This window comes from Notolabrus celidotus, chromosome 5 (genome assembly GCF_009762535.1).
Source record: "Notolabrus celidotus isolate fNotCel1 chromosome 5, fNotCel1.pri, whole genome shotgun sequence".
Taxonomy (NCBI): Eukaryota; Metazoa; Chordata; class Actinopteri; order Labriformes; family Labridae; genus Notolabrus; species Notolabrus celidotus.
Window position 1 is genome coordinate 33,701,225 of NC_048276.1, and position 27,098 is coordinate 33,728,322.

Here is a 27,098-nt window from a genome sequence, read left to right on the forward strand (position 1 = left end):
CAGCTTGAATCACAAACGAGAGCAGTCCAACAATCAGCACACTTTGAATACACAAGTTAACCTGAGGATAACCTTCAGTGGGATCTCACAGCAAAATAATCAAAGCTTACAGAATTTAGACTATTTGTGTTGGTCCTCTATACAGCCCTATCAAATCTAATAAAAGATGTCACCTCAAAACTTGGAATCATAAGGCAGTGTTTTTACAATTTAAGTGAGGTGATAAAATACAATAAACACAGTAAATGAGATGGTTTAACTGCAAAAATTTATATCTGTGCAAGACAAAAAGTAGTAGTGGTTCTTTACGCTGGTTTCCACCCACCATAAAACAGAGCTAGGACGAAGAAGAAGAAGAAGAAGAAGCCGCAGCAGAAGAAGTACCCAGCTACCTAGCTAGCCTCTACTGCAGTGTGTGGCCTGCAAATCACGTCTGAGGAGGTGACAGATCCCGCACAACAAAAGAGTCTCCTTGCAAGTTTGGAAGTTATTTGTATTTCCTAAAAAAGATGGGTTTTTTGTTGAACAACGTGTATTGCAGAATTACACACAGAAGCAGAGGATAGTGAGAAGTTTCTGTCATAAGGCAGATGATGTGGTTAAAACAAAACTTTGAAAATCATTAGAAATGGATGATCAATTTGGGCGCCGTTGGCCTGGTCTAAGCACACGCCCCATATACAGAGGCCAAAGCCCTCATCGCAGAGGTTGCAGGCTTGATCATTTACTGCAGGTCCTCCCCAACTTTCTACTCCCTACATTTCCTGTCTCTCCTGCTGTCCTACCCGATAAAGGCGAAAATGCCCAGAACACATCTTTGAAAAAAGAAAAAAAATGGAAGATCTATCAATCTTTATTTAGCACCAATTCATAATAATTTTGATCTCAAGACACTTGAGTCAGCTGCATTTATTAGTAAAGTTTACAAAGTGGCGTGTCACTCTACCCTTACTTTGCCTTTCCTTCTGGATTTGTTTTGGCCATGGTAATCGTGAGGTGAAAATCTGATGTCATGACAGCCCTTGCTTGCCTGTGTCTGTCTTGTTCAGTTGATATCAGTTATTAACAGCTCATACTCAAAACTAGGTTTGTTTCTATTTAAGGACAACTGGAGCCGGAACACCTCTAATGGTTTCCGTCCTCAAATTGCCTTCTGGTAAAATCTGCATTAGAAGATCTGTGTGCAGCTTCAGTGACTGAAACAGGAAGAGGTCAGTTAGAGTCAGTGTGCGAGTCATTTCCAGACAACCAATTAAGACCTTTGCTATGTGGACTCCATTTTTCTGCACCCCTGTATCTTGGAGATGCCTTCATAACTGCCTAAACAGTGAAAACAAGGTTCATTTTGTGAAAGATACAAACTGCATTTTCTGTTTAAAACAACAGAAAACCATTAAAGATTCTCCCAGCCTGAGCCTGAAATAACAACCCTGTTCTCCGTCTTTCTCAGTCCCTCTGCTGCAGGATGCTTTCTAGTGCAACAAGAACAATTGCTTTCTTAAACAAAACACTTCCCACAGTGGAATAAACAAAGACAACCACACTCCCTAAACCGACCACCACGGAGATTTATTTTCTTGAATATGGTTACCAATTCACTTCACACAAAATATTAGAAAAGGAAAATGTCACGTATGCCCATTTTAACTGGGCTTCTCAATATTATCAGACCTCCCGTGTGATTTGAAGATGCACTCCTTCAAAGTAAAAGACAGAGAAAGTAATAAATGTGAAAGTTCATGACTCGGAGCAGACTGTGAGGCTGGGGTGCAACACAGCCATTAAAGAGCATGGGAGGGCATCGCAAACGGCCGTGACAAATCTGGCCTAGATTGCTGTGAAGCATCTTTTTGGAAGAGTGTGCTCAAAATGAAATCAGCCTAATGCAACGACCTTCCAGCAACAGGGACCGACCACACTCTGGAGCCCACTCCTCACCCAGCAACAAAGACAGCAGATGAAAGAGAAGAAAGGTTTCACACGTGCTGGTGCGGGGAGCCAGGCTACAACGCGTGGGGGAGGTGGAGGAAGGATGCATGTGGGAGTGTGGATGCAGTCAGACCTGCTGCATGCAGCCTGAGAAGCAATTACACCGCTCGTGAAGACGATACTGATCACATAAAGATGCAATTTGCTGCTGTTAGGTATCACACCAATATTGTTCCAGATGTAGCCTGCAGCAAAGAGCAACACACTGTGTAGCGCCCTTTGAACTCTCTCTAACCCCCTGCATGCACACGCACATGCACACACACACACACACACACTACAGTATAGATGTTTATAAATGGAACGGCAAACACTGAGGGGGTTTGTTAGCCTTTAGAGTCTAAGCTCCTCTCTCCCCTTGGATTTATTTTACATGTGGTAATCTGGTAAGTGAGGAGATAATATCTTAATAAATAATGGCTTGAGTCTGCAGATGCATATTGGGGAGTACGGGAGGAGCACGGTGCTGGTGACAATGAGCAATGGGAGTGACCAGAAGTCTTGCTGCTTAAATAGCCAGCCGCCAAATTAGGAGAGTAAGTATAACATGAGAATCATTTTCAAATTAAAACACTCCTCGACTCCCCGGATCAAACACAGATCTGATGAATGTTCACCGTCAGGTCAAGAAACATGATGTAAAAAAGATGGTGTGATGTTAACACGTATCCATGTTCAGTGAGAAACAAACATCATTTAAGACACTGAATGTTTTTGCATTTTTCCTTCCATCCATAAAAGCAGGATTGGCACCAACCAATTCCTACAACTAATTGACTTTTTCAGTATTTATAACAACTTCATAAGTCATTGTAATATTCTCCCACTCCTGCACACTCTACCTAGGGCTCGTCCCTCACATATAATACATCTTCTCATATGTGAGTTGGTATTTAACATGTTCTATCTCCTGCTCTGTATCCGCTGTTCATGTTGCTCTCGTCTGGCCGCCGATATATCCTCCCTGCATTCAGGACAAACACAACAAACACAACTGCCATCAGTCTTTTCAACAGCTCAATGTGATAATTATTTTATTACCATTTGCCTTGTTAAATCAATTTAGTGTATTATTCTTTTCTGTTGCCTGTGTGACAGTTGCGTGGTACTGCTGGCTGCAGAACAAATAGCCCCTCAGGGATAATAAAGATATCCTTGATGGTGTTCTACATCCACAAAAAGGGGACTCCACAAATTGTCTAGACTCGGTTCTCCAAACATTCTCTGGTGTTCTTATGAGAAAACATCTATAAAGGAACAGCAGTAATATCCGTGCAGGCTCCAGGCTCTCAGCAGAGGAGTGATATTTACCCACAGCTGGCATTCATGGAAACACAGACCTGGCCTATCTCTTAGCTGCAGGTTAGTCCTCCTGGGAAATATTGCAAAGTGATGGGTGGGGTCCAGCAGTTTCTCAGCCAGCTAAAATCTGCCTTTCCTCTCAGATTCTAGATGATTACTGAGGACTTTCATTTAAAATTCTCCAGCGTGGATCCAAGTGTCTATATGCCAACTGGAACTCAAAGTTTCTGGGAGAAAACACAGCTCAGAGCCAAATTCCACCAGGCTGAAAGAAATGCAGCTTTTTCAGTTCTGTCAAATGGCAGAGACATCAAACTACTGTCATTTAGTGTGATGGGAAATTTGAATTTCAGGCGATGCAAGTGTCCTTGTGACTGTCTGCCAGAACACTTGAACAATATGCTACATTGGCAGGCAGAGAGTGCCATACATTGAGTCACAACACATCACTGCGGGTGCTCGAGTGAGCACTGCCCTGTTAGAAATGACAGCATGGTGAGAGTGAAAAATGTGACGAGGCATGTCATGCATATTATCCACCAGAAGGAAGTGGGAAAATTCAATTCAAGCATTTACAATCCTTAGATTACAAGTCCTGGATGGCTGCCATCTTTTATGAATATGCATAAACCTAATCATGTCTCTATCAGAATTCTTCCATTTAGATTGCCTCGCAACCCATATGCTCACAACCAATTATCTTACTCATTATTCATGTATCCATTACTTCCATTATGCTTGATAAAAGGCAGAGCATTCCTTCAAGGGTACATCTAAACTACATTTGTATATTATCATGGAACAGCTTTACTTTCCTCTCATGAATATAAGCCTTAGCTCTGACTTCTGTGTCACTCCTGTGCTATGTTTTGACTTCCAACCAGCCGGTGTTTACAGTCAACACCAAGCTGTGACAACACGTGCATCCTCTGAACTACCTTAGAATTTAAAATTGCAAGGATGTTTTATCAGTCCTGGATCGGCACAAAGCAGGAACACTGACTCTGTTCAAACCCCAATGATCTGATACCGCTTTACAGCCAGTTGCCACTCTATTAAGGGTCACATAAAAGGACATATTTATTATTCTGTTAAATGTTCTCCAGTGCTTGTTTTGACTTTATTTCCCAGTTTTTGTATTGTAATTCAGAGATAGGACAGTGGACAGACGGAGAGTGGCAGCAAAGAGTAGAGAATGACGCAACAAAGGGTCACAGTTTGGAATCAAACTGAAGTTACCCACCTCTATACAAGGGCCGCCTAATTTAACCACTAACCCATATTGGCGCCACTTATCCAGCGCTTTAACTTGAGTGTTTTCGTCAGTTTTTTTTTACACGAGAATGTTCTCCAGGATTTGTTAATTCTGTTCTTTAACATATCTTACCCAAGCCAGCACAACACCTCCACATTTAACACCTTTATGGAGACTATAGTTGTCAGTATTTGTTGATGCTTTCAGAGAGGTGTTAATTCGAGTACAGTACCTTGTATATTTACTTTCCTTGAAAATTAAAACAGAATTTATTTGGGCTTTATAAAATAGACCAACAGAAAAAACCTGTGACTTTTAACACTTCTTTGCTGTGAAACCACGTAAGTAGGTCCTGTTCAGGTATTTGTGCCTCCGGCAGCTGTTACTTCTTTGGCCTCTCTTGATGATGGAAAAGAGAAAAAACACAAAGAATTCTAGGTTGTAACAATTCAGAGTTTCCTGCATTTAGATGAGACTTATGAGGCAGCCCAAGCAAATTTCCCAACCCTTTTTACATACTTTTAAAATGTATATTTGTATGAGAAGGCCAACCACGACCAGTGAAGTCGTAGATTATTTCCTGTGCTCTTTACCGCTGTTGCTTGTGGCGACTGATGGATGCTCTGGTGAAGATGATCAGATAAAGGGAGAGAGAGAGAGAGAGAGACCCACAGTAAGTCCCTCTCGTTCATGTATTGATTGAGGTCTGGTGTCTCATGTCAAATAAGAACCTTGTACCGCTGTTCTAAAAATTGCGTGCACCTGAGATATTCATTCTGGACTATCTTTGTTCTGGATTGTTGTGAAGCTCAACAAGTCTGGTCTACAGGTAGATCAGCTGCTGTGATGACGCAACATTGAGTGAAACATTGTAAAATAAGAGTTGTGTTATTAGGCTGTCTTTAGAAACTGTGCTACTGGTGAATTCTGTCCAAAGGTCAGAGAGAGCCGGCGGGAGGCGGGGCTGGACACGCTGCTGTGTGTCTGCGTGTGACTGTGTGCATGTGGATAACTGAAGGTGAGGACGGTGAGCAAATTCAAGGTGTTTGTGAATACACACTAAATCAAATGGAGGAAAAGATAACCATAAACACAAGCTTAGGTAACATGGTTTGAATACTAAACATCATATTGGGTGATATAAAAATATTTTCTATAGACGTCTACCACAGACACAGGTAGCATCTTTCATGGTGAAATACTGCATTCTAAGTCAAAGTCAGGTGATTTCTTATGCAAAGCGCCTTTCTGCAACAATTCATACATAATGTTTGTCTATGTAGCCCACTTTAATATCGGTGTACTCTGAAATCAAAAGATGTTATCATATACCTCCCTGTAAAGGTTCACGTCTGAACTGTTCTTTAAGTTTATGTTGGAGTTTTCAATGTATCAAGTAATGTAGCGACCATCGAAAGCGAAGAGAATCTCACTCTCAGGGCAGTAAAGAGAGTGAATCTTTTGATCTTTGTGGACAGGATTTGATGTCCAGCTTTGCAAATAACAGCTGCGAAGAACACTCACTCGTAGCAGAGAGAGTACATCATTAAAATCAAAAAGTTAAGTCATGGTGGCGAGATGCAACTTCTCCACACCACTGCTTCCTTTGAAACTGCAGCCTACTGGGCAGTTCAATCCTTCACGCTGGCTAGAGCCGTGTCTATTACTACAGATTGGCTCAGCAAATCTCTTGGCAGGCATCATGAAAAAAAAAAAGCAGAGAGAAAGGAGGAAGGAGGGAGGGAGAGATAGTAATAAAACCTCACCAATTTCTGTCTGCGACAACATGAAAGAAGGAGGGACAGGTAAATGGAGGCTGCCTGCAGAGGAAAATATGGCTTATCTTAGCCCTGTCGTCTCAACACCTAAAGGTTTGAAGATAACAACGTAAGGCGGTGTGTGTTGGAGGAGGGCTGCTTTGTGGGGGAGAAAATGATCTAATGGAGGAGGATGGGGGGACTGATATTTGGTGCTGACAGAGAAATAAGATAACCTCTGAGGGCAGATGCCTCAGTACCTGCCAATCACACGTATCCCCCCTCATCTGATTTTCAACAATATTACATTTCCTCTCACATAATGTCATCTGATCATGAACTGCAATCTGCTGTGAGATGAAAAGCATCAGATACAGCACACTTTTTGTCACTCTGTTATTCAGGGGGAAAAGTTATGCACCAACCAGACACAGTATAAAAACAACTCTTTCATGAAGTCAGGGACTGGTTACTGCACATTTAGCTGGAGAGGCTGCAGCCAAACACTCCTTGATGGATTAATCAGTCGTTTCCAGACGTGTGTGGTAATTTGGTCCACTGTTAATGCAGAAAGGCTGTTAATCAAGGTTTATGAGAATAAACAGATTATTTCTTCCTCTTTTAAAGTTAATCTCATGACTGATCTGTAGAGTAAACTCCCTATGAGTATTCATTTTGCCACTCAACTACTCTTTCAAGAACACAGTGGGAGTTTTTTGCATATGAGCCAAAAAGACAGTCTCATTTACAGCACATGTGCAAAGGGTTAGATGCTCCCCAAATTGTGCTGCAGGGCAAACAGCTTCACTTTGTACCGGTGTTGTTTGCATACACTCAAATGGGCCAATATGCATCCATTCAGGGGAGGATCAGCGCCAAAACAACTAATTCACTAACACAGCCGTTAACAGCCTTTCACAATTTGGGTGATATTTAACCACACCAGAATATTTGAATGATCATGACAACAGTTCCACTTCAAGTGGACTGAAAAAAATTATCTGTTCATGAAGTCAGTAAATATTGCTTTGACATAATAATAATAATCTAATTATTTATTGTTTTTTTATTTATTTTTCATTTATTATTTTAATGTTCTTAATTTATCCTTTTCCATTTTCTCAACATTTTTCATGTGATGTCGTCTTCTTATTCTTAAAACCTTTGTATTATCCTTTAATGCTTTTAATTACTCATTTATTTTTATTTATGTATTTATTAATGTATTTTTTTCTTAAAACTTCAACAATTTGATTGATTTATTGGTCTACTGTCTCACCAGTTTTTTCTGTTTAATTTGCGTTTATTGTTGTTAATCTTTTGCATTGTATTTTGTCTTTGCATTGTTGGAATTCTTCCTCTGTTTGTTAAAAGTTAATTCTGTCTTCTGACTCCTGCCATACTTTGTTTGTCAAAGCACTTTGTAAACATTTGCTTTTAAAGGTGCAATACAAAAAAAGTTATCATTATTATGACCATTTGTATCGTAGTCATGGCCTTATGCATGATGGAGTGTTTTATTCTCAGTAAACTGGATACAAAATGTTAAATCTGTGTCACGTCTGTCATGAATCAACTTAAAAATGGTAAGAAGTGTCCTTCTTCATGCAGTCCATCATACACTGCTTGTAGATAGAATTTGGCGATGTTAGGAAGTGGGGATACTGACAGCTATCTGGATGATCAAATGCAAGACTGGGGTTATGCAGAGCTCTGATGGCGACTTCGTGCTTGTTGATGTTAAGATGAACTTTCTTTGTGGATGTAGTTTTTTGGTTACTAAGTTGAGGCTAATGCTGATGTGCCATGAATCTTAGAGGGGCGCTTCATCTGTTGTGAAAAATGAGACTGATTTTATAGAAATCTATGAAAATGTTGTCCTTTTTATTTGACAGTTCCTCAATAAAAATGTTCCAAAAGTAATAAACTGACTCAATTGCTAGAGTCTGGTCTCCTTCCCTACCGCTGAGTTTTTATTTTAGATCATCTGCTCCCATTTAGAGAGCTACCAACAATAAAGCTTCAGGCTGTGGCTGTGAGTGATTGACAGCTCATTACTATAGCAACCTGGCAACCAAGATGGAGGTGTACAGCAATTAGCATCCACCCTCTCATCCAAATATAACCGCTCCAAAAACACAAGATGGCAACAGACAAAATGCCAAACCTGAGGTCTGAAAATAGAAGTCCACCAAGCGATGACTGACGAGTCTGTGGCTATGTCCACTTTTTGTCTACACTCTGTGGTTAGAGATTTAGAGCACAGTCAGGTCACACCGGCAGAGTGAAGCCAAGTGAAGAAAGTTCATTGGCTGGTTATTCTGAATTTGCTAGACTCTCAGATTGGGATGCTCTTGCAGAGATATGAAGATGAGAGTGACACTTTTAGGTGTTCGATTGTTTAAAACACCATCCCTGTTTATCATATTTTATCACAGAAATGCCTTTCAGATTAGAAAACAGTATCATGAACACCAGATGACTCAAGATTGGATCAGAAGTCAGGTCAAATTCAACTTCTAATCAGGTGCGGGTGTCAATCATTTCAAAACAGTACAGTAGGGATACAAAGCCAGGAAGAAACAATGTCAAACATGCTGCATTTATAAAAGATAGACCTTTAAATCAGAGTTGTAATCAACAGGATTGGGAGCACCATCGTCTTAATCTTTCTCAGTTCTGTCCCATCATCATGACCGCTTAAAAAACAGCAAACATGTCTTGATACAAAGATGTAGCACCAGATTGACTAATCTACAGACATAACTAAAGTAATGTTCTGAGACCACGGAAACAACCTGCAAATAAAAATTTCCCTTCAGTCAACACTCCTGGAGACATGGCACAATATTTCACAGCTTGAGCGGCAGCACAAGCAAACACATTTTCTGTGAGGCTAAGACGGAACATAAACCTGTCGAGATGAAAACAAAGAAATGTGTTTTGGAAAGTGAACAAACCCATTTGGTGATCGAACGATTTGCAGTTTCATTTGAGGCATGGGGAAATGAATTTACAAAGATAAAGCAGTTAACATAAGCCTGTGCAGTCAAATGAAGAAAAAAACAACACTTTTTTTTTTTACCTGAGGCCTGCTTGTTTGATTGCCTCACAGACCGAGGAAATGAGGAGTGCTGAGCTTTTGTCAATTTGTCTCTCAGGCTCCATCTATAAACCACCAGTCTGCAGGAGGATCTGGAAATATTCAAATTTGCTTTAGAAAAACCGGAAAAGTCTGTCTGTGTTTATCCATCTGTCGGACAAACAGACATTTGATCCACCGACCTCTTGAAGCACGAGACAAACACAAGAATTTCAACATATAGAGGCAATGTTCAACAATGTATGCAGATTATTATGCATGTGATAATGTTTGGTTTTCTCTCAAATCACTCACTCAAACACACAGTGACACTTTAATAAGAGCAATGGATTAAAATGAGAAAATAATGCTTTACATTTCTGCAGAGACTGTGCTTCAGTGGCCAATTTTTAGATTACCTCTGGATCAAAGTGTTTCAAAACCAAACCTGTGCAAAAGAAAGAAGAGCAGATGGCTTCAATGGAAAGCACTTAGTAGTATTTTTCCTTATAGATTCATTTAAAAGGATTAATAAAGGCTGCTTAAACTATAGAGAAGCCTGGGCAGAGGGAGCAGATGATAGAGTGAAACTGTGTGACACTCTTCAAACATCAGGCTATAAAATCACTGTGATTAAAAGGAAAAGAGAGTTTGAGAAAGCTTTTCTTACAAAGCCGGAGAACATCGCAAACTTTTAAGATGAATCACACTGTCAGGAAGATATCATCAGAATTTGATGAGGTAGTTAATAATTATAATGAAAGACCACTTACACTTCTTTTATGAATCTTCAGATGACATTTTTACAACGTTTATTATTATTTACCCTGATATTAGCTTTACCTGTTATTAAACAGTCAGTTATGTTAAACACTTGATCCTGATTGGTCAAAAACCAAACATCAAAACTATACCAGGGACAACCTGATCACACACGACTTATCAAATCAATCTACAGAAAGGAGTCTGGCACGTTTCCTCCCTACCTGTTGACACTGTGGCAAAAACATTGGTTTCATTTAGCTTTCTCTGTGTGCAAATTAGAGTTTTCAAATACTGCAGACTAGAAAAATAAGCCTGAAATATCAATTCAAATACAATTTAGAGTACACGACCATGCTAGCAGCTCTGTCTCCCTGAAGTGCTTTAAGCTATGAGCTAATTTCAACATGCTTGTTCACCACGGCTATGTGGGAAATAAAATAAGGAATAACAAGTGTGCTAAATGTCAGTCCCAGAAAAAGCAAAGGGGAACACATCATGTAGCAGTGAGTGAAGTGCCATCAGTGCTGAACATGTAAGCATGCCAACACAACAAACAACTGAGGTGGATACATTCATTTAATTTTCTACACATAAAGTGTTAGGCTAAAAAAACATGGAGGATGTTTTCAGGGGTGTGTCCAGAATCTTTTGACTTGGGTGGCCCAACTGGGGCACTGATGGGCAAGACAGCCTATTACAAAACATCACCAATAGTTGATTTTAAAATAAGTCCCGCCTCTGCACCCGGGCTGACCAAATCAGACTGTTTTTATTGGAAGCTAGGAATTTAGAAATATGATGTTTAGTGAACAGCTCTCCACTCATCCTCATCAATACAATTTCAGAGTGAGTGCTCCTGCTCCAGCATGTGGGGAGGAAGGAGGACAGATTGAGTGTGTTTGTGGTGGGTGGGTCAAAAATACAGGACTCTAACCCACGTGATGGGACTCCAGTCTAGTGTACAACAAAGGTCAATGCTGAGTCAGTCTTGGCACCCATCAGCTGTCATCTGACGACAGTAAGCGTCTGAGAGCAACAGCCTGTTTGTCTGGTCATTGTTTCACAGTCTGCCTGGCAACTTTGAGATGGCATGGATTTAGATGTAGAGACAATGTCTATTCGAGTACTATTATCTGTGTATTTGGAAATGTATCTTTGTATACGGATCAGAAAAATGCTAAACTGTTGTGAATTGATAGCTCATGGATCACCCAGACTGCAGAAACCAGCAGGCTTTGGGGGCTTTAGACATCAAATATCTTTCCTCCCGCTCCACATTATGTGGTGGAAAGGCTGGATCTTTAAGATTAGATGTTCAACTCCTCTGGCCATTCAGAGCTTGATCAACAATACAGGACTTGAACCGGAGGCTAAGGTTCAAAACCTGCATACAAAAGATCAACTTGGATGTAGCCTTTTTAACTGCACCATGATCTGATCCTAAACTTTACTTGTTAGTTTTTGTGCCTTATCATAACATGCATGGAGTTGCATGTTATGATTAGGCACAAAATCTACCAAGTAAGGACCTGTCTCTTTGGCTTTGGTTTTAAGGTCTCTGTTAGCCAAAGAGACACCACAGAGCTGTCAAGCTGCTGCCTGTATGAAAAGCAGAGGTGGGATTGACAAAGATTTGGTATGGGAGAACATAGGATGAGAATGTGTTGAACATTCGTAGGATAAAGAACAACAAATCTGCATAAAGATGAATGTAATTTGAGCATTTGAGTGATACTATGTTGGTTTGAAACAGTCTGGTGAGTCTGTCTAATGAGCTCACCAGTAGGTCAAACAGGGTTAAAGAGGTTTATGAATAAGAGCTGGAGTATAAGACACTGGTGTCAGTCATAGCGCAAACAAAATGTGAATAATTGGGAGTGTAATGTGTCTCCTGATGAAGGCTTCTCTGTCTCACCTTGTTTAAAAAAGTAAATATCACCAGGCTGCCCTGATAGGCTGGAAAATAATGAATATTCAGACAGAGTATGTGATAATGGCACATTTGTTTACAGCTGTACACTTGACTGGGTGAACTTTGTGGGTTTTGGTTGAGATAGATAGAACGTCTTCATTAACAGGCTGCGCCAGGGTCACTGTTGGTCTCCAAACCAAGCTAAAAACTCAATTACATGCTGAGCAAACCAGGGATCCCTCGGTAGGAACAGTCTTAACAGAAGAATCCTCCATGCATTTATACCAGAATTACCTAAATAACGTTACTCAACCGACTTATTCAAGGTTAAAAAAAGATGAATTACTTTAGCAGTAGCCAAGCTCTGGAATAAACCTGCATAAATATCTTCTTTTCGCCGGGTGGAGAGAGCTGACACACGCAACTTTCTGTAAGCATTAAAAACTAACTCGAGCACAAAACAGCCCATTTCATTAAAATCTTGGCACATACTGTATATCCCCCTTTTGTGTTTTGTGCCAACAGCCCTTAAGAGGAGATCCACACAGATTAAAGTTCACAATGGTAAATACTTTCCCCCCTGCTGCTTGACCTCAAAAAGCCGGGCCACAGCTTGGTAGGAACAACAGAAAGGAGGAAAGGAAGGAAGGAGGAAGGGGTACGCAGTGGTGGTGCAGTCCAATACAGCCTAATAAAAGGGCATGGTTTTATTTTGTCATCATGATAGTGGAGGAGCTTCCTCTGACCTCCTTCTCTGATATCAGACAAGAGTCGCTGATAAGCAGCAGTTATCCGTGTCACCCGATGTGTCGTGACAAGACAGCCCACAGCCGAGGCATAACTTCCCGAGTCATACGATCTGAACATGCGTACGCTCCACTGTGAGAGGTGCTGACATTTCCCATCAAAGCGCCGGGAAAAGACGAGCCGACACTGACAGCGACAGTGAGACGTGGGACGTGGAGCGCAGCGAGACCGCAGAGCTGGCAGGAAGCAGAGGCTGAGGTCAGGCAGTTTCCGTGTTTCCTACGAGGCGCGAGCGACCATCTAGCTGCCGGGGACGAAGCCTCTGCTGCTGAATGTGGGTCACTCTCACTGGCTTCCATTGCGCTGTCTCTCCTCCAGCCTTTATTTGGAGCCGGGGCATTTGAATACTGCATGTTTTACCCAGGGCTCTGGAGTACTGCACTGGGAGCCTTGTATCATGCACGTGGATAAGGATGAATGTTTGTGTGTGTACTGCACCGAGGCTGCGTTTACTCCTGTGAAAATGTCAATGACTCAATAGAGTCTACATTGACATCTCATCACCAAGTGCATCGTGGTGTATGTTGTATAGTATTCCATGACCTCCCTGCAGTTATTCAGGTTAAGATACATGCATGACCCTTGGCTATCCTTCAACTTATAAATAAACCAACGTCTTAAATATTTCTGACTTCATATCTGCTGCAACCTTTCAGAAAATCAAGGTAAGTTGTAGGTTAGAAATCAAATGTTGGTCTGACTCAAAGGATCTGAGTGCACGTCAACCAACTTAACAATTTGATGTCCTGGTTTTTACTGCTTCATCAATCCACCTCGCTGCCTCAATCAATCAATCCATCTTGATTCATGAAGTGTCAAATCCCAACAAATGTTATCCTCAGACTCTTTCCAAACAGAGCAGGTCTAGACCGTACTGTACTATGTTCTATTATTAACAAAGACCCAACATCAAGACAGGATAAGATCCAGTCCCATCTTACAGACAGGACTCAGTCTGATCTAATCTTAATCCACCATGAGCAGAGCACTTTGCAACATTTAGCAAGTTACAGTGGCAAGGACAAACTTCCTTTAACAGGCAGAAACCTCCAGCAGGACCAGACACATGTTAGACACACATCTGCTGAGACCGAGTAAAGGCTGATTTACACTTCTGCGTCGAATCGACGGCGCAGCCTACGCCGGAGGTCTGCGTAGCTCCCGTACCTACACAGAGGCCTACACACGTAGCTGACATGCACCTCCTTCAACATGTAACAACTAGTAGAATCGACGCGGACCGCAAGCCCTGTGATTGGTCAGCTCGGTGGCATTGTATTTCCCGCATTTACAGCACTTCCAGGATCCCTGCTCATCGGCCATCCTGTCTGCATGATAAACAGCAACATGTATCAGCTGTAGATTAACATAACACGCTCTGAATGGCTGTAGAAAAGTAAACAGAAGTCGCCAGAAGCAGGTGACAGGCTATCTTAGAGACCACACTGCCCTCAAGCGTTTCGCCAGAGAATTGCTGCGCGGCATATCCACGCACAAGTATATAGTGCTCATGTCCGTGTCAGCCCCTGCTGTGTAGGGGCGATGCACAAGAATAAATCAGCTCTTAGGGTTGGAAAGACGGATGGGTGATGAGAGAGAGATGATAGCTGTGAGAATCAAGTACATCCTCCAAGTTTCCAGCTTGCAAACCTATCATGACTGGTCATGGTTGGTTAGATGTGTTGCTACTCATTTATTAAGTGCTGCTTCTCTAGCCAGCTTCAAACCTTCCTGTGTGCATTTTGTTACAGGAGGTTAATCAGAGCCATTTTTGCAAGAAGCAGAAATCAGCTTTGGGTGGAAATGAAGTTATGTGACTGAAAAAGCCAAACATGCTACAAGATTTATAGAGCTGCAGATTTGAGCAACACGTATTTTAACAAATGTGCTGATGAGTTGAGTCAACACGACTGAAGCTAACTTCCTTAACTGTGCTCCTTCAGTATTTGAGGTATTAATATTGTGACATTAAGTACAAGAACAGCACTTGGTTTATGCTTCATCAATACAGTTTATGATGATGTGCCGAGCACCTGTCGGGATCCTAGTATTGATGGACTGAGGTTTTGATATTCCCGTAGTATATAAGTCTGTGATTCTGGGTAGAAAATATTGCAGATCATTTAAAGATGTGATTTTAAAATGACATTTAAAATGGGAAAGAAACTCATCTGGAGAAGTAATATGATTCTGCAAAATGCCAAGCACCCCATGCTGGATAACATTAAACACAGACACGCACATTTTTATTGTATTGCCATGGCAACCGAATTTGACACACCACTACTCCCTCTCCCAATGCATGAAATGTACCCATGCGAGCACACATTTCTGACAGCGCTGGGGAAAACTAGGGCAGATTCCACAAGTGGCCAGGCTGTGCCCTCTGTCCGCCTGCCGTGCCATCTTCTGCAATAACAAGTCAAAGAGCTTCAAAGCCGGGCGGCTGAAAAGGAGGGAAATTGGAAGAAACGACGGAGGCGAAGGGAGAGTCAGAGGAGGAGAAAAACAAGGAGGGGGGTCTTCTGACTCATCTTTAAAGATGCTCCTTACTGCATCTTTAATCATCTTCCTCGATGCGTGGGTACGACTCCACAGTTGGCCGTGAGAGCTATTGAATTCACAACCTATTGAGTGGAGTCACTCAGGAGGCTTTCTTCTCCCTGCTCCATGTCTGTTTTAACCCTCCTGTTTTATCTCTCCTCATTTACATCCCAGCGCGGGGCCGCCTTCCGAAGAACTGTGCTGGTGTATTGATGCTAACATGGTCAGCTAAATGTTTTAAGAGGCGGGGGATATAACAGAGATTTCCCCTTGTACTACAAAGCCCTACTGTAACTTTGTCACCCCACGCCTTGACTGACAGATCCCACTGCGTCTGTTTTCTATGATTCAATGATACTGTTTTGTAATACAGATTTCAGACAAAAGGCGTACATCAGTAGAAGTGAAGAGCACTGTCAGGCAGAGACTCTGTGTTATGGAGGACTTTGTGAGAACAGAATATTATGACTGACATGAGATGATATATTTTACAGAGGATGATGTTAGGGAGTGAGAAATGTTGCTCTAGAGGTGTTCAGATGAATGCTTGAGATTCCTGCAGGTTTGGACTCGGATAATGAATGTTTAGCACTCTGACAGCGACTCTTTAAAGACACAAAAAATGGGAAATGGATGGTTTATGTAGCACTGTCTCTCGTCTTCTGATGACTCAACGTGTCTTTACATCATGTGTCACACTCACACATTCACACCCATACACTGATGGTGATGCAAAGCGCCTTTAAGTACAATTAATCCCATTCCTACATAGATGGCACAACCAGCAGGGGCAGTTTGAGGTTACAAACCTTGCCCAATGATACTTCAGCATGCATCCAGCAAGACCGAACCCCCAATCCTCCAACTGAGAGACGACTCTACCGCTGAGCTACAGCTGTCCCCTGACATAAACACACATCCAAAGCATTAGCTCTTCAGTTCAGTTCAGTTTTCAGCTAACCCAAAGAAAAAAAAGTTACATTAATTCATTTATGCAGCTACTTTTTCTCTGAATTAGACTTATGATATCAATGGTGTCCATCATCTGAGTCCTGCGACCCAGGTCCATATTCATCCATGCCCGATAATGGATGGACGGATGGATGGATGGATGGATGGATGGATGGATGGATGGATGGATGGATGGATGGATGGATGGATGGATGGATGGATGGATGGATGGCAGAATCCGGCTTTTTCTAAAACGGTCCTCTTGCAAATGGGGACTTGAATTGTACCTCCTCCCAGAGGACGTAACAGTGAAGTGGGAGTTAAGTGGAGTCCTGTACAAAAGTCTCTTGGTGTGGAGCTCTGAGAGGTGGAGAGTGGGGAGACTTGTATTCTTGGCAGCATGGGTTGGTTATGTGTTCGAGTTTGGTCCAGGGGAACAGTTTAGGGATCAAATGAGTCTTGATATAGCAGTAGGAGGAGAGGTCATTCAGCTCTAGGACTGTTGAAGAGTCCAAAATGCTTTTTAATCTGATCTTGATTCAAAATGTAAAAACAGGGGTTGTAACCTTTAAAGCCCCTCATGCTGAAAAGATAAGGAATACCTATAAATAAATGATTTCTGCAGGGAGATATTTTACTGCCGCTCTCTCGGGGTGAAATGAGTTATTGAGGGTTAATTAACAGCTAGAAAAGCCATGAATTAGGTCTGAACCAGATTCAGCTACTGTCATATCCATGGTGTGTTTCATCATCACTGCTGAGTGTGTCAGTGATTTTGGTTTCCTCGTGCTTCTCTTCCTAATGTTGCCTTCAAGCGTACCAGCAGAGAAAGAATTATTTTCCTGACGTTTCGTCAAAAGCAGACAATCATTTATTCTCTAACCCTGCCTGCTGCATTGATGAGCGAGAAGAGGAGAAAAGTGCAAAGACCAGAGAGCTGAGCCGAGCAGAGCTGGGCCTCATGTTCCCCGAGCTCCATCTCGATAGGCAGAGGGTCAAGCACAGAAACTTAACATTGGCAAACAGTATTTACTTTAACAGCCATAATAGTCCTTTGGAGAGAGTTTTAATGTCAGAGAATATAAAAATATTGTTGCTATGAGAAAAAAGGAAAAACTGTACAGCCGATTCAGAGATGCTAAAGATGGCTGAACAGTGGGAAAAAGTGAGTAGAAAACAGAAAATAAATGAGCTATTGCAATATATGTTATCATTTATGAAAACCTTCTTTATAACTGGTTTAATATCTGTCATGTTCACATTGGGAATTTTCCTCCAATATTTCCTGAAACACTGAAAAACAACCCTCAGACCTCATATAACCCAAGTGTAATTGGCAATAATGGGCATTTTTTAAAAATCTAATTTGTTACACTAACCATGGAAAGTTGTTTATCAGCAGGTTTGGCTCAATGTTTATTCATGTGAACCGCAGCTTCATTGTTGTGGCTCACTCTCACTGCTCTCACAGTACCCGTACAGCCAGAGCAGAGTCTGCTTTTACTGAAATAGCTCTGCAAAACGTTGTTCAACACATTTAGACTTTTCATCAGGGGATGGTAGAGACCAAGAACAGAGCTATGAGAGAGCTAGCAATATCAATTCAAAGGGATTATTGGTAATGAGAGAGGGAGTCAGGGGAGGAGGGATCATATGGCTCCCATAGCTTTTTGCCGCACCAGTTGGGGCCCCTGTGATGTTGTTGTAACCTTGGTGGTATTCCTTTGAGCATGCCTGCAGCTGTGATTTGATTAAATAAGCTGGTTCAGTTCGGTTCAGTTCAGTGCGAAGTGCAGTAATATGATTGGTTGAAAACATTGTCACTTCCTGTGTGGAAGTGGTAATAATGAACAAACAAAAAACGTGCCATGTTTAAATACCATGTTGATGTAAAGGGAGTCATTTTAAGGCTGTTCTGTTTTTCGCAAACCAAACCAAGCCGCTTGGTGGAAATGCATCATGAGTAAGTGTGTATCTTAAAGGATGAGGATTAAAAGCAAACAGTGGGGGCAGCTGCAGGATGAGGAAGGTGTATCTTTGTTCCTGTCTGACAGCTTTAACTGTGTTGATTAAGGGAGGTCAACACACTTACCACATTACCTCAAACTAGATTGAATAGGACAAGACTAGCTAAGTATTTTTGACATTTAGAAACAATTTTCGTCAGCACTGCATGTTCAGTTTTCTCTCCTCTGTAGTCACAATGCATGATCCAGAAACACCACGTGGTATCAAGGCATTTAATATGGGATCCACCACCATTACCTGTTTAAACAGAGCAGGCCTCATGCTTTCAAACACAATCTGCTTTGAGCAGCAGTTCATTGCAAATTATTCATACAATCCTTTCCTGAGAGTAAAAAAAAATCTCTGGATGTTAAGCCACCACTTTAAAACGGTGAACCGCACAGTCTGTTAACAGTTTAACCCTGTCGCCTCCTTTTTATCTTACCTGAATTTAATTACACCTGGCACATCACTTGGCTCAGTGAGGGGGAAATTAATGGGAAGGATGAAATATGTGATTACATGCTCGTTTGGCTCTTATAGACCTAAAATGAACATAAATGGTGAAACATCATGTGCTGGAAAGCCTGAGACAAAAATGTTGCATGGTTTCTTATTACACAATAAGGCCACACTTACACATGCACCCTGTGATCCAGTGCTATCATAAAATGCTGCAATTAATGTTGAGGTTATGTAAAACCGTTACCTCATTATGCTGCTTAGTATAGAGACGATTAGCACGTCTGTAATGGAGACATCCAGCACTGTGATAATTGTTCTGTTAATGAAGGGCTGTATGGACATGTAAATCCTATATGTCCTTTATGCATGCCCACTGGGGACCTCACAAGATGCAGCGTTCACACTGCAGAGCTCTGTTTACATGCATCCTTAAAGCCTAAAGCCTAAACCTTGGAAAAATTGAAGGCTATTATGTGTTTGCATAATTATAAAGGGAGATATTAGGCTGCAGTTTATGACAGGATGGAAATGACTTATGTTTGCATAGGTCTTCTGGGAAGCAGGCAAATAAACTATTCATCAATAATTCTGGTGTACATGATTGCAGGGAAACAGCAACATTCACAAAATGAGCTTCTGCTGTGCATGTAAACAGCTTGATCATGTTTTTTTCCAACGGGTAAATGTGTGAATATAAACACATTAAATGTGGCAATTCAGACTGGAAACTGCATGAATATGGAAGCAATCAGAACAACACAGTTTGTCATCTGTATACATTTGAAAGAGGACTTACTTGAGGGTGAACTGTTCCACAGTTGAGTTGGGCATCAAGTAGAGGAAGATTTTGAGGGTCTCTCCAGGCTTCAGGGGCTTCTCAGGCAGCCTGAGGAACATGTTCTTGTCCAACTGCTTGTCCACCAGCAGCTGCTCCTGGCTGGCCTGGTACAGGCTGATGCTCCCAATGCGCAGTAGAGGGTGCTGTGACAAAGGTTCTCCCCTGGAAGCACCCCGATGACCAGAGCCTTCACTGCATTCCCCATCCGGATTAGGACCATGCAGTGTGTAGTAAAGCTCAGCTTGGAGGGTCTCACTGGTTAGCCCATCCAGGAGCCCATCATTGGGGCCTTTTCTCCGACCCAGCGGGGCCACATTGGTGTTAAACCAGGACGGAGGCAGCTCTAACTGGGCCAAGCATTGAGCAAGGTTGCCTTTCATGCGGCAGGAGGTTTTTATTTCTCGGACATCCCTGAAGGCATGCAGACGGACGCAGGGTAGCTTGTCCTGAGCCTTGAAGTCATCCCAGTCCCGGCCGGCGATGTAGAAAAACACCTGGACTGTGGGGTTGTTGGAGAAGACCCGTGCCTGGACAATGAAAGCCCGCACCTTCCAGTTGACAGTTAGCTGCCCGGGAATATCCAGAGGACTGGCTGGCTGCAGCAACTCCTTCGACAGGGCCTGGTCCTGCGCGAAAGGCCCAAAGCTGACGTTGATGGCAGGGAGGTCTTTTGTCTGGAAAACCACAAAACTCTCAGAGCGCTGCAGAGGGTGTCCCGTGCTGGGACTGCTGCTGCTGCTCCTGCTGCCGCCAACTGTTTGTCCTGTGATCTGAGCCTCCCGCAAGAAGAAGGCCAGTTGTGCATTGGACATTTTGAAGTTGGCAGGAAGGTACACATTGGGTGGCGACGGGCTGGCTGTCATTGCCGAGGAACTGAGGAGGGCATCTGAGCTGGTTGGAGAGATTTTACCTGCAAGAGCTGCAAAAGAGGAAGGAGAAAAAGAGGTGAAACCATTGAAAACACTTTTTTATACACTATTAACAGCAAATAATTGATTGTTGAAAAAGCAGGAAGAAGAGAAAAGGGTGAGTCAGGGATTGGAAACATTAAATGAGAGATAAGCAGGGAGTCACAAAGGTCTGATCCACTCAGTCAGCCGTGAAGAGGAAAGAAGAGAAGGTCAGCACACACTGATTACATGAGAACTGTTCAAAACCAAGCAACCAGAGCACAAGCTGTCCAGTGAAACATGTTCACATCATCAAGGTGCCAGACGGGTGATCTTTGTAGGAGGAACACCTTCAATCAATCAATCAATCAATCAATCAATCAATCAATCAAATCAACCAAGCAACCAACCAATCAATAATCAATCAATAGAGCAATCTGTGTTTTGCAATTCAACAGTTTGAACTGAGAGAGGCACAGTCAGTGAAACTCTTTTTAAAATACCAACTACAAGAGTCAGGGAATATGACAGTAACTCTCTGTGAAAGCACGAAACAGAAACAGCTCTCTATTTGAAGAGTTGTTATCTGATGTACTCCAGTGCACTTGTTGAGAAAAGCAAGTCAACACTGCTTAAAACCTAAGTTACTACAGTGATATCAAAGTAGAGCAAAATCAGCGTAGAGCAAGCAGAATAAATGTGACATACTTATCAAAATTACACAGAGCTGAGCACAGAAACATAGTTGCCTGTCCCCATGGTCCAAATCATAGATTAAAAGTCCCATATTCCAAATGGTTTTGTCATTGAAATCGCATCCTTTAAATCTGAAAAAATCAAACAAGATCTTTTTGAAAGGATAGCTTCTTCAAAAGGTTGTGTTCCTCAGCGGGCACTCCACAGAAGTTTGGGCTTCTTTTCTGCCTTCTTTGTAGAAAATCTCTGTCATGAGTTGCAAAAGCAGAATAAATGGGGGTGGAAAACAAAAAGAAAACAGTAACAGCTCCAACAGTTCTTCACTTGGTCATGCTCTTGTTGTTACTGGCTACAAAGATTCCACGGAGCTTCTTGAACTTGTTCTTGTTTAATTCCCCGTAGTTCAGGTCCTGGTTTAAAAGTAGTTCAACCCCACGCAGCGGCTCTTTCAGTCCCAGACTGTGCATGGCTCCGGGACAGACTCTGATAGACAGGCTGAGCCTCCTCCCGGTTGGTGGGCTGTACGGGAACTATAGACAAAGCCTTTGACGCCGCCCCGTCTTGCCACACCTAGTCTCTAGTCTATAATCACCATTTTAGCTCCCGGTCAGAGCTAAGACACACAAACCCTCAGAGGACTCGACTTACACCACACACACACACACCGACACACACATGGAGACGAAAGGAATAACACTCTCCAGCTCGATTCATCCTCTCCCTCTGGACGTGTTCAGGCAGACTCACATGTGTGTGTATAGGGGCTGGGTGAGTGTGTGAGTGTGTGAGGTGGGGCGGGGGATGGATGTGTTGCTTGAATGCCTCTAGGCAGAGAGAGAGAGAGGGAGAGTGCAAGAGTGAGAGGGAGAAGGGGAGAGGGAGGGATTAAGCAAAGATTATTGATGAATTAGCCTAGCTCTCCTTCTCTTCTCCTCCTCTTTTTCCCTCCTACCCTCCTCCTCCTCCTCCTTCCTTCTTCCTCCCGCCCCATTTCGTCTGCTTAGACCCCATGAGAAATCCTTGAGAATGAGGGGGATACCGGCCGTAGCGGGGGAGGGGTATTTGGGCTGCCTCCCCGCTTCACTCACATGTGCTTGGAATTCCCATAATAAAAGAGAGAATGATCCATGGAAGTGTTGTGTGTGTGTGTGTGTGTGTGTGTGTGTGTGTGTGTGTGTGTGTGTGTGTGTGTGTGGGCCCCATAAACTGAATGGCAAACAGTGGGGGCAACAAAAGATGAAGCCACAGCCGGGGAAACATCCCGCACTTACAAATGAGCAGTCGTCGCTATAGAGGAGGTTGCAGGAACTATAGTGATGAGAGAAGCTACTTAGAGGCTGTCTAGTCTTTATCGACCAAAGGCTTCTCTATACCTCACAGGAATGTGTGTGTGTTGGTGTATGCGATGCTCTCGCCTTGATCACCATGAAAAGCGACAAATACACAACAGCAATCCACAAACTTCCCTCAAGGGCTCCTGCACCAGAACGCCATCTGCTTCATCCTCCTAGGTTCAGATCGTAGAGCAACCATTCAAAAACTACACGTGAGCTGTATATTCAACCAGTCATTGGACAACATTACACATTCTTAGAGTTTAATACCACTCTTAGCCTTAGGAGAAAATAGAATATTGGCCACACAGACAAGGATATATACCTTGTAAGCTTGCCAATGCTAATATCAAAGAAGCGCCTTTTTCCCCCATGACTGCTTATAGTTGTTTATGATTTGATTTCTGTGTTTAAGAGGTAAGTAGATACTGGAGCAGTATTACAGACCACTTTGCTCGTTGCAGCTCACAATGTCTTGAGGCAGCAGTCGCCTAGAACTCATACAAACCTTGAATCCCCAAAACCTGCTGGGACTTTCAAAATCTAATGTGTTACGTTTCTCCCCTGCCTCCGAAACTACTGTCAAGGTATCCTTGAGCAAGGCTCTTAAAGTAATGTGTCTCTGTGTGCTTCAAAAGCACCTGCTGCTGGCCAAACAGCCCAAAACAAAATGGTTTCCAGCTTGCTGCTGTTTTTAAATGGTAATTTGGTTTATGAAGCAGCTTGCTTCGCACCCTGTACTGTCTGCTTCCCTCTCCCGCATCTGTTCGCTTGGGTGTAGGGAGGCTGCGGGGCCACATCAGGGAACTTACGGTAAAAGTGTGACTCCAAACAGCTTGCTGACATTATTGGAGCATGTGCTAGCCAATAAAACACAACATGACTTCTTGTATCATCAGCGATGTGCAATACAACCTAGCTGTTGGATTGACTCCAACAGGGAAGAGAGGAGGTGAACCAGGGGTTACAATTTAGCAATGTGAAGCGATTACCTCAGAGACAGGTACATCAAATTCGAAGGAAGAAGAACTGCCTGACTTGTTGCATTTGTACTTCTTTGTTCAACTCCTTCATTCATTGCAATAAGGCGACTACATTCTTATATGATAAAAATAACCTTTCAGACTTTGGTCATCAATCTCTTTTTAAGTGTGTGGGACTGATACGTACCCTAATACAAAGATTCATATGATATCTAATGACTACCTGTGCTAAATTTTGGCATGCAATACAACATTTGTCACACCCTTCTCCACCCTGATCTTTACATACTGATGTTTTTAAGGAAACCAAGCAGCAACCCCTGGTGTCGATCAATGAAGCCAATGCTTTAGTGAAAAACATTGCAGTAACTTGAGTGTCCACTGGAGGCTGACTCCGAAAGGCAAGGAGTCCCCCATTTAACCCCATTCATACATGCCTCATCTGAAACCAGGAATAAACACATTGAAACCCCGGTGCATAAAATGAATTTAGTTTGATTGCTCTATTACACACTGTGAGGGGGATTGTTTTGGCATAACTCATCTTTTTTGATTGCATTAAGGCTAAAAGTTATAAAAAAAACAAAAGGCTAGGGGAGTGGGACTGATAGGTGGGTGTTTGCCAATCTTAATGCTGCAGAACCAGGAGAGGCAGCCAATACGCTTAAAGACACGCCATCTATGCATGATGGTGACTTAACGAGGGAGAAAATTCAATAATACAGTGGCGCTGCCAACCATAGCTGTGCTGATTTCCCTGCAGAAAGCGTCATGGGATTCCTGGCAACCTGGATATGGCTGGCACAACTTTTCTCGTTTGTTATGTCAAAATCATGCTGAACTCACAACAAACAGCGGTGTGTAATAACGTATATTAATGTTACTATGATTGACTGTCAGTTTTAGGGAGATAGCATTCCTAATACAGCAACTACACCACTGTTGGGCTACATTACGCCTCTTTATAAACCAATGGGTGACGTCACTATGCTTTATAGTGAACCTTGGTCACCTTGTTTGAAGGTACACAGGGTTTTGCGGATTGGTCAAAATTACTTTTATCATTCAAAAATCTCTTCATTTCAAAAAGTGTCAGCACAAACATTAAATGAAACAGCCTGAAGCATGCTGACTTTTGCTGTTGGAAAATGTTTTAAGAGTCAATATCAGCAACACATTACAAGAGATTACCACATGTGCTTATTTTCAAAATATCAGTATCAAGACACATCATTTATGTGTCTGTTTTCCCATCTAGCTGCTGAAAAAAATACATAATTCACCACCTCCTCCCTTTATCACAAGCCCTTTTTATTTTCATTTGTGTGCAACAGCTCCATTACAAAGCTCTACCATCATCATGCCATTGTACTTTAAAATGGAATTATTGGTGCTCCATGAGAGGAAAGAGGGGTGACTTGGTCCCACCATCATGCATCTGTGACATTCATTTTCAAGGAAAGATGTCACAGGAGTGTAAATACTGCACCTTGTACTGACAATATGAAAAAGATTAGCGTGTCTTTTACAACATTTCCCCGAAGTCCACAAGTTGGATGTCTTTATAATGACAGCAAAGTTTATACTATTCTAACTGTCTAGTCTTTGATGATATCCTTTGGTGCACCTCTACATAACATAGTGTCGGCATACAAAAGGAGCATTCCAGCAGACGACACTTGATCTGAGAGCAAACTCTCGTGTTTTGCCTGAAGGTCACCTGGCTGCTGCCCAGGAGTCTCCTAATCCCTTTAAAATGCAATGAAACTGTACAATGACAATACCCCCTCTGAAAGCCATCAAACAAAACAAATCCTTGCCCCTTCCACTCAACCCGAGGCCTTATGGTGTCATTTGAGAAGGTGATTACTGCCTACGATGCATCAGGGTGCTCTTGTCTCATTTCACTCTAACAACATCAGTGGTAGGTGGGTTTGAAAGGGAGCGCGGACACAGATGGGCTTCTAGTGTGAAACCCTATCGCCTTCCTCTTCCACTTGATGTCCTATTAGACCTCGGGCTAAATTGAATTGAATTCTCTTCCTGTTGTGCTCCCATTACGTGAAACATCTGCTCTGTGTGTGTGGCTGGGATTGAGTGGGTGTCTAGTCTAAGGGCACTTAGCATTCATCAGATTACTTTGTCTGATGTCAATTAATGAAGTATCGGGCCACTTTGAGGCTGCAATTGTGCTGTTCGACTTCTACTGTTACGCCAATTACAGTCTACAAAGAAAAAGGCATTTTAAATTGGAAAAAAGTAAATGATTCAAAGCACAATACGGTCAATTTAACTCAGTGGAGAATTTAATCATCAATCCACTTGTCGGACTTTTATTGTGTTTTAGAACTAAATTTACTTAGAGGCACATTCTTAACAAGCTTTGCTTTTCAAAGCTGATGCAGGAAAGTTTTGTAATGTATTCATCCTCATTCTCACGAAGAAGAGGAGGTTAAAATGTGTAGCTTGGTTGTCACAATGGGTGCTTTCACACCTGTAGCTTGTTTGCTTATCTCTGATCAGGCGATAATATTATCCGTTGTTGCATTTTTCCCTTGTGGGTAAAAATTGGGCCAAAGCACACACCATCACAGAGCTGTTCTTGCATCATTACGTCACAGCGTCCTTTTCCCACTGCATGGGTAACAAATGCCATGAGCACTGGTCGCATTTCACATTGTGAGAGAAGAAGAAGAAGAAGAAAGATACTTTATTGATCCCCAGGGGGGAAATTCAATTTTTTCACTCATGCTATTTTGGACATGCTACACATACAGTTTTTTTTGGTATATACATACAAATGCACACACATGCAGTGAACATGCTTAGGGAGAGATGTCAGAGTGAGGATACTGCCGTGTACCAGCGCATCCCGAGCAGTTGGGGGTTCGGTGCCTTGCTCAAGGGCACCTCGGCAGTGCCCAGGCAAGTGAACCAGCACCTCTCCAGCCACCAGTCCACTTGCCAAACTTCGTCCATACTGGGACTCGAACCAGCAACCCTTCGGTTCCCAAGCCAAGTCCCTATGGACTGAGCTACTGCCGCCTCCCGGGAGAGATGCCAACTATTGCTATCAAGTTAATCTAGAACAAACACATTGAGTCGTTGGTTGACTTGGAGCAGCAAGGAGGTCAGATGCCTCATGGACGTTTGGGCAGATGAACAGATTTCTCAAATGTTGGACACAACTCACAAAAATACAGAAGTCTACAAACGTATGAGTCAGCGCATAGACGAGAGGAGCATTCAATGCTCTCCTGAGCAATGTCAGGGGAAGGACAAGAGACTCAAGGTTGAAGATATTGAAGATGAAACAAATTCACCTGGTTCGACAAGCTGGATTTGATTTTCTGCCCTTAACCTGTTGTGGAACCAGTAGATGTTGCAGAATCTTGTGATGTTGCTACCCATAGCATCAGCTCTTCTGCAGATGCTAAATTGGATGGAGGCTGTGAGTAACACTAGCCTATCACTACCTTTAAGCTAACAGTCAATTGAATTAGCTATTTGTTCCGATGGCT

At 42.4% G+C, this 27,098-nt stretch overlaps 1 protein-coding gene across 2 annotated transcripts in view; it reads right to left on the bottom strand.

Annotated features, from left to right (window-relative positions):
• The window catches only part of tmem132e (transmembrane protein 132E), a 601,081-nt gene that overhangs the window by 140,343 nt on the left and 433,640 nt on the right, over nt 1–27,098 (bottom strand). Inside the window, exons 1-2 of one of the 2 annotated variants that reach the window (XM_034683893.1) lie at nt 21,273–22,005; nt 19,633–20,593 (exon numbers count right to left, since the gene is read on the bottom strand). In XM_034683893.1, coding sequence (XP_034539784.1) covers nt 19,633–20,593; nt 21,273–21,351 — 1,040 coding nt within the window. In that variant the 5' untranslated portion in view covers nt 21,352–22,005. Of the gene's footprint in view, nt 1–19,632; nt 20,594–21,272; nt 22,006–27,098 lie in introns of those variants that run through there. The other variant, XM_034683892.1, reaches the window with a different exon arrangement.